We start from the raw sequence: 8769 nt of genomic DNA on the forward strand, positions 1-8769 counted from the left end.
TCTGTGAACCCAGCAAATGCTCTGACAGCTGAAACTCCCAGCAGAGCCCAGGTCAGGCACCTTAACTGCTGGACCAGTTGGACTTTATCAAGGCAGAGTAGGAGGACATTGTGGCTAGAGCTTGTCAAGGTGACATTTAATAGCCCTCCTGCTGTAGCATCCATCCATTCTCAGTAACTGGAAATATTAGACCTCCTGCCTGGTGCAGGTACAACCAGTCCAACCAAGACCAGAGACAGGCATCTAGAGAAGTATTCCAGTTGATCCTCCTTTTCCTACAGTAGAAAAACCTCGGAATAGTAACAAGACATTCCCTCACTACTTTTCATTTGAGGATAAAAATAACAAGATTTTACCATCAGCTTCCCTGTGCAATTATCATTCTCCACTTTCCAGCCTCCTGCTTTAAAAGGATGCATAGCAGAGGAAAAGAGAAAAGCTGCATGACTTGCCCTAGTCAGTGGGAAGTCAGGATCAGAAAAGCAAAGATCCCAGTCCACCAGCACTTGCTTTTATTGCTAGGAGGACACCACCTTGACAATTTTTTTTCTTTCTATATAGACACCATGGAGGGAGTACCAACTCAAAGAGTAAGAAAAACAAAAATTAGAGGAATTTTCCACCTCATTATGCAGCAATACCCACATTGCTCCAGAGCACATTCTCATCAGAGTCCTTGACCTATGGTAACTCTAGGCATTGTAGCAATCCAGTTATTCAATGCCATCACTGTCTTGAAAGGCAAGATACAGGCACTAGTCTTTACACAAGACAACAGGCTTCCTTTTCCTCCAGCCCTGCACAAGGAGCAAGTAAGAAGCAAAGCTGCAAGTGTCCTATTACCACCTCATCATCCCCCCAACTGCAGCAGGCAGATAGGAAAGGACTTCAGAGTGTGAAAGACCTGCCTCCTGGTCCTCCCTGGCCAGGCAAGGGAATGAGAATGCAGCATTTCAGACCTTTTCAAAAGGGCAAACCTAATAAGTAAAAATAGAAGTTGTTAAACACCAAAATTGACTGTATTTCCCATGGAAAACCCAGCACTGCATTTTCAGTCACACAAAAGCAACTGAACAGACAATGCCAGAGCTTTCACACTGTCATCTTGGATAGAAAAAGAAGCAAGGATTCAAACCAGGCACACAAGCAGTTAATGGGATTATCCAGACACAGAAAGATCTCAGCAGGACCCAGCAGGCCATGAACACATTGTATCATGCAAAGAACAGGTCTCCCACCACAGGGTTAACACGTGCCAGGCTGTTAGAGTCCAGCAACAGCCTCTCCAGTTTTAGGAACTAAATCAAACACGTATAGAAATGCTGCTCTCTGTACCAGTACCTGCTCATCTTTTTCCTCAGCCTGGCGAACAGTTTAGTTTTCTTTCTGTTGAGGATGGCACGCAAATCATTTCAGTTACAGGATGGCACAGTCAAACCAGGGAGGAAAAGTTAAGCTTCCAAGCACCCATTCACTTGGTGCCACAAAACTCACTGTAATTAAGGTGACACAATCTCCTCTCTCTCTCACCCACAGACACAGACAGACACACAAATACACACAGAGAAACACATACACACTTCCCCTCATTCCTAGAAAGCTATGGCCTGGTTTGGAGAAGGTAGAAGGCTTTTCATGCCTGCCAAAGAGCTACATACATATAAGCAAACAAGCATTTCCTCTACATTTTGGAATATGGGGCCAGGATGCACATGGAGAAGAAAAAGGAAATTCTATAGACTAGCAGAGTCCTGCAAATGTCCTTTTTTCACAGCCCCTCACTCTCCCCTGTAAATATTGGTACACAAGAAACAAGTTCCCCATTCTCCTTTACTTATGTAATCTGCATGCAGTTTATACATGGAACCTAATCAGCAGCTTTCCTACTACAGCTTTTTCCAGTTTGTTCAATCATACTAGGGTAACACCACAGATCTCCTAGGTCTTCTAGGCATCTAAGGCCTGAATGTTCAAACTCCTTCAGAAACAAATCCCAAACATATGTCTGAGGTTCCCAAAATACATCAGCTGCTCTGTACTACTGTGCTACACTGCCAGCATCGTATCCATCAGTCACAATAATATTTCTGTAGGGCCTCACATGAATGCCATGATGATGTGCATAGATAACTGCCTCTCTTCTCACACCACCTTATTCATTTCCTGCCATTGTATCCATCTCCAATCCCCTTCTCAGCAGAAAAGGGTTAGGGAAGCATCTGCTCCTACTGCAGACCACAATAAGCAATCAGATCAGTGAGGGCTATTTCCTCCTACATGCTCTTGCTCCAGCCCTGTGCCACAATGAGAGGCCAGATGTGCAGAGAGACAGAAGTACCTCACAGCATTTCCTGGTCACTGCAAAACATATTTACTACCCAGATGACTCCTATAACACCCTACTCCACTGTGCTCAGGAGGAAGAGAGTTGCTGTGGGGCAGGTCTGACACCTCAGCCAAGATGCCATGAGTTACACAATGACGGCCGCACTCGGATTGCTACTCACACAGGGACCTCTGTGCATGCACTCAGTTTCAGGTTTTAGGGCCATGTGGTCTCATAGCCAGCCAAAGAGCACAGAACTGCAGCTGAGACACCCATTACAGCCCCAGATGAAGCTAGCAGTTTGTGGGAGCGAGAACCATGAGAAGTAATATGTTCACTGAAAGCTCTTTCAGGCCGGAAACTTCATGCCACAACAGCAATGAACACCTCTGTGCCAGGCTGTCCCTACAGTCTGCAATCACTTCCTCAAGGAAGAAAGAAGGGAGGAGGAAGGAGCTGGACAAAGCAATGGCTATAGCCTTCATCTGTCCTGTTACCTCATCCTACCCCCAGGACCCTGGAGGATGCTGCTAACTGAGACAACATGGCCCACCACAGCAAGAGGATAGGCACCATGTCCTCCTCACAAGGTTTCAGTCTGGTTGGGTTGTGATGATCAACAGACATGACATGCTAACTTGGGAAGACATTATTTTCACAAGTAGCATTCCTACTAGCATCTCTGAAATCTAGTGTCAGCAATCCAAAATTTACGGGCCAAATTCAACTCAAACTTCCTCTTTCTTTAGAGCTGGCAAACACCACACACGTTGGAATAAGACACACACATTGTCTACGCATGACTGCAATAGAAGGTTAAACAGGGAGAAGAGAGAGGGAGTACAAGTCTCAACAGCTGATCTACTCCTTCCCAATCAATGCCCTCAGACCACAGCTTATCCTTACTTCATGCTGACTCCACCTCCTCCCTCCATCAATACACCAGTAGAGGACTTGGGCTGTGCTCCTGCTCACCCAGCACGTGAGATTAGCAGCAGCTGGAAGCCAGAGTCCGACACTATTTCATCACTCGTGCACTTGGATGGGAGCCAGTCAGCCTAATCCAGAGCCCAACCTCTCCCTCCCTTCTCAGTGCTAGAGAATGTGCAGACTTGCACTTAACCATACAGGACAGGACCCAGTTGAGGGAAAAACAACTAAAGGTCTGTAGGACACTTACTTCTTGCATATGAGAAGACTGAAAGTGCTCTGAGGTCAGGAGGCCTCATATTAGTAAGCCTGCAACTACTTCCACAACACACAGGGAAAGGAAATGCACTTCAGCTGCATATACAGAACAGGCATAAGACTTTGGCAAAAAGGTGATTTTGAGTCTGAAGGGCCAAAGGGGAGGCTGGGGAAACAAATGGACTCTTGGTGCTCACAGTCACAAGCTGCAGGTACATGGTGGAAGCTTTTGAGGGAATCAACAGGTTAGGTGCTGGGAAACTGGACCCAGAAAAAAGGGCAGCTCAGTATCTCATGTTGGTGCATGGAACTGGACTTCAAAAAAACAGAGCTGAGAGTCAGTTGCCTAAATATGAGCATCTAGTGAAAGTTTAGGCCTCCAGATGCTATCCTAGAAAGGTAATAGATTTCACATTGTGTCACCCAGCCCCAAGTGCAACCTTGGACATGCTCTAGGAATTCCCAGGAGGGCACTGGCAGGTAGTTAAATCACTCCTAACTGACAACATGGAGGTTTCAATACACCAGTAGAGACACCCTTGTCCCTCCTCCCCAGCTGGGATAAAGTCACTGCTCCCCCAGTTACTGACCTGGGCTGTGCTTTAACAGGGAAGGCATTGCCTGAGTACTGCTTGTCTAGACCCAGCAGGACATCATGCAGATTTTGGTTCAACTGCGAAATACAAAAACAAAAGAAAGAAAAAGAATGAGAAAAGAGCCCAAGTGCCAGAAGAGAGTCTGAGCTGGAATGCACAGGCTAACCAAACACAGGCTTGCGCCTGGACATGCATACATACACAGCTATGTCAAAAGAAGACAGCCCTGAAGACAGCCCTAAATCCATTTCCACTCCTTCGTGGGGTATGAAATGATACATCACTCAAACTGTCAAAGAGCTGCTGGCATCCCATGGGAATGCTTTGTCTTCCTTACAGGTTGTCCCTGTTGCTTCTCCGTCACCTGGCCCCACCTGTGTGCTGCCAGGTACCACTGCAGAAGCAGGCTGAGTGTTTACCTAAGAGTCCATGTGTTACAAGTGAAGCTTCACTCTGGATTTGTAGTGAAAAGCTCTTCCTCAGACCTGCTCATCAAAACTTGGGATATGGCCATTTCAGCTGTGGAGCCAAAGGCAGCTGGACTTTTAACTCAACAAGCCTTAACTTCACAGGCTGCCTAGGCCATCTAGGTTTGGGCAGGACCTGGACATCTTTGCAGAAATGCAATATTAGGGGCTAAACTCTCCCTGGCACTAAAGGCTGTGACACTCAAGACAATCCTATTCTTAAATAGCCAATTCATAAACAAGATGAAATGCCAGATTTATCACTGGTAAGAGGAGGGATCCTATGCAATCGATGTTGGAGACATCATGCAGGCAACACCAGGAGTTAACTAGCAGTAATAAAAAACAGATGGTTCTCATGGAATAAAGCAAAACCCTGCCCTCATACAAAATTCCTCAACAAAGAAAAATCCTGACATCATACAAGAAGAGAATTCCTGTCTAACAAGCATTTTTCCTATGTTATGTTGAATGTAAGTTAACAGCAAGAAACTGATAATTATAACAACCCTCCCTATTCTTAATGGTTAGTTCATCCCCCAGTGGAGAAGAGAAGGTTATTAATTGGAAAAGACCCCATAAAATGTCAGCAGGGCTCAAAATTGATGCATTACACCAAGGCAGAGGGCCCCTGATTGCTGGGAATTGACAGACTATAATGTTTCCTGTTGCTTAGCGGCTGTCTTGTTGTCAGGATGACATTAGGGAGTGGAGGGAATATAAGGGTTTTCCAGCTGGGCTCTCAATCCCTCCTCAAGATTAGGGCAACATTTACAGAGGGTGTGCAACTCTTGGAAGCAGTGTACAGACCTAAGGAATTCAGGACTTCTCTAGCTTTTCCATGAGAAAACATGAATGTATTTGTAAATGACAGTGGCAAGGGAGACTTTCCCCACAGACTGTTCCTGAGGTCTCCTCTGGATGCTGGCATACAACACCAGGATCCAGCTCACCACCACCAGCTTACAACACTGCTTACTGCTGTGATTCCCAACTCATGGCAAACTGGTAGCCCATATAAATGCCAAGCTAAGTACTCAAATGTCATCTTTTGGGTCACAGGGCAGGAAAGAAGCCAAAGCAGAAAGGTACTTCTGGGAAGTGCCTTTTTGAGGGACTGGAGTGAGGCAGGTCTCAGTCTTCAGCTGACTTGAAGACTGGCAGGTTCCCTGCTGTATTCAACCCCACAGCTAGATAGATGAGGGTACTCATCAACTTGCTGCCAGGCAGCAGAGGAGGAGGAAAACAGATACCATGCTGAGTGCACTCAGGTTATAGGTTACAGATCCATAATGTAGGTGAACTAAAAAAAGCAGCAAGAGATAGGTCTACAAGTGACTTCCCTTTCCTCTCTGGATCTGCAAAGGAGCACTGTCAAGTGACACAAACTCCCCACTGCTGCATGGCCCTGTGGTCCATCCCTTTACATTAGTATGTCAGACAGCCTTTGTCCCAAGTGGCTCAGAAAACAACTAAGGGTTTCTATTTTGCTCTGACATAGGGCCTTTTTCTCTAGCCTTTTTTGGCTTGTTTTATTTTGGTTGTTTTTTTAATACTAGTAGTGAGGAGAGAATAAGTAGGATAAGCTGTTAGTTGCCTTACCTTGCTCATTTCTTTATGGAAGTTCTCTTCTAGGCCTGCTATACTCTGGAATGTGTTGACATAGAAACCAACACGACTGCCAAATGAAAAATGAGACAGAAGAACTTAGTGGACACAATAGTCTCCCAAAACCTTTCAATTCTGCCCCTTCTGTTACCTCCCATTCACCATTCCCATTCAAATGCAACTCTTTCAGGTCTGGTACATGTGGGAAGAGAAGAGTGGCCAGGAAGTACGAAGGGGGTGATGGAGCAAAGGCCAGGTACAGGGCAAATATGTCTAAGGGGAGGAGGAGACCAAGTGGGATAGGATTTGAATTTGGGCTGGCTAAAGGGAGAGTAAGGTGCAGGGCAGGGAGGAAAGAAAGAAAAAAAAGAATGAAAGCAAAAAAAAAGCGTGTCTGTGGTAGGAAGGTGGAAAGGAGAAGGATAGAGGCTGTGATGCAGACAGAGTGTTCAGAGAGCTGGGGGAATTGGCAGGACAGATATTAATTCACTCTGAAGTCCCTCAGCACCAGGGGAAGCGAAAAAGCATGAAAGGTTTGCTTCAGGGGCAGAAAGAGTAAGAAAGTACAGGATAGGCACAGAGAGCAATAGGGAAGCAGAAGGATCAGCTAGATAGCAGGAAACTGAGCAACCTGTGGCACCTTAAAACCCCAGCAGCTGCCTGTTACCCACCTTCCTCTAGCCAGCCTGCCAGATGCCAAGAGAGTGCTCTATCAGCACCCAGCTGAAAGAGCAACAGCAGGAGGGAGATGGCCAGCTGCATCACAGTTCTGCACATGGAACCACCCAGATGCTTGCATCCCTCCCAGCTCCTTCCTTAGCCAGGCCTGCATTCTGCTTTGAGCAGAGAGTCCTGACCCAGGCCAGGCAGAAAGGGGAGTGAAGGCAGACATCAGCACTTTGCTCTCCCACCCTGCTGCTGCCCACTCTCCCCATCCCCCACAAAAAAGCACTGTCAACCCAGACATGATCACTGCATTTAAAAATAAGTAACCGGGACACTCCTAGGAAGATTTTGCCTGCTTTCCACTGTGTCCTCCCCATACATCAGCTTCTCCTGCCCCCCCAGTTCATCCTCCAAGCTAAATGTCAGTTTCTTTACTGCCCGTTTCATCACCACAGTATGGCAAATGCATTGTCTCTCAAGTCTTCCTGGAAAGTTGGGCAGAGTTGGTAGGGCAAAGGGATTAATCAGACAAACCAAAGAAACAATTTCCCATTGTGGAAAAATTGTGTTTTTCAGGAAAATCATGAAGCAAAGCTCAGAAAGCCCAGGGTGAACCCGGCTGGGGGGAATCCTAAGACAGACTGACATATCCAGAAAAGAAGAGGAGACACCCAGTCCAAGCTAAGGTGATCAGTGATACAAGAGCTGGGATATTTGCTTCCTTCCAGCCAGCCCTTGGGAAAACTTCCAGCACTCACCTATTCCATAGTGAAGGCAGTTCCTCCTGCAGATCAACATTCATCTCTTCAAACACTTTCTGAGCCTTTACTAACTCTTCTTCAGCCTTAATAACAAAGAAGGGAGATTGTCAGCTCCAGCACACACAAGTACCTTGCAGGGCTAGGACAACTTTGACTCTTTTGACTTCTTTGGGAGACCAGGCAAAATTCTGGCATGAAGTAATCAGCATCCTAAATGAGTCTCCCAGGAATGAGGGTTGCATCATAGGTGACCTCATGCCCCTTCAGCTTGATGTGTTACTCTCAGGCTTAGTCTCAATGGGTGTCAACATTTGCATACTCAGAAAGTAATTCAAACATCCACTAATGTGTTTTAAATTCTATAAATCTCTCTGGCTTCAAAAACTGAAAGCTGGTCAGGCAGTTCAGCCTCCAGCTTGGATACAGATGAAGGTAATAAGGGCCTCTGTCCCTTGCCAGGTCTCTGAAAGAGTTGAAATCCATCCTAAATGGTATTAGAGAAAAATCCTCCCTCATGAGGACTCTCTCTGCTCAGGTGAGGTCATGCCAAAGCCCCATGTCTGCTGAGGAAGGGAGGAGGTCTGCATCCTTGGCTGATACAGCTCCCCCACAAAGCTGACTGGAGAAGCAAGGAAGGGTATGCAAAGCGTGAGTTGTGCCAGCAGGCGGCGAGGCTGCAGGGCTTGAACAGCAGGTCTTGGTTTCAGTAGTCTCACACTAGAGCAATCCCTGGCTTGCTGTCGGCCACCAACACCAAAGGCAATATGCCTCATATAGGACCTCTTTCACCCAGCTAAGTGTTTAAATTTTATCTGTTCATGTGACCTAGACACTGACAGACCCCAACACTGATGGATGAATTCTGTCAGGTTTCAGTGACAAAAAGGATAATCCTGGTTTCTGTTACTGACAGCAGACACCAGTAACGACCACATTCCCCTTTCTACATTTGTCCTAGGTGACCTCTTTCTCTTCTCAGTGCTCTGACTTGAAGTTTTCCAATTGAAACATTCGTATTCTGTAATCTACAACAGCACAGCATCCTCCCATAATCCTGTGCAGTGGGACATAGGATGAAAAAATTTCTGCATAGGCAACTTGATAACACGTCTTATCAGGAAGGTCAGCATGAGTGCCTACATATGTGACAACAGCAG

General features: G+C 46.2%; 1 protein-coding gene across 1 annotated transcript in view; it reads right to left on the reverse strand.

The window, feature by feature from the left end:
• BIN1 (bridging integrator 1) overlaps positions 1 to 8769 on the reverse strand; it is a gene marked incomplete at its 3' end in the record, with an annotated part of 41748 nt that overhangs the window by 12495 nt on the left and 20484 nt on the right. The window contains exons 8-10 of the mRNA XM_009072717.1: positions 7610 to 7695; positions 6180 to 6255; positions 4105 to 4187 (exon numbers count right to left, since the gene is read on the reverse strand). Coding sequence (XP_009070965.1) covers positions 4105 to 4187; positions 6180 to 6255; positions 7610 to 7695 — 245 coding nt within the window. The remainder of the gene's footprint in view (positions 1 to 4104; positions 4188 to 6179; positions 6256 to 7609; positions 7696 to 8769) is intronic.

This window comes from Acanthisitta chloris, unplaced genomic scaffold, assembly GCF_000695815.1.
Source record: "Acanthisitta chloris isolate BGI_N310 unplaced genomic scaffold, ASM69581v1 scaffold19664, whole genome shotgun sequence".
NCBI classification, from domain to species: domain Eukaryota; kingdom Metazoa; phylum Chordata; class Aves; order Passeriformes; family Acanthisittidae; genus Acanthisitta; species Acanthisitta chloris.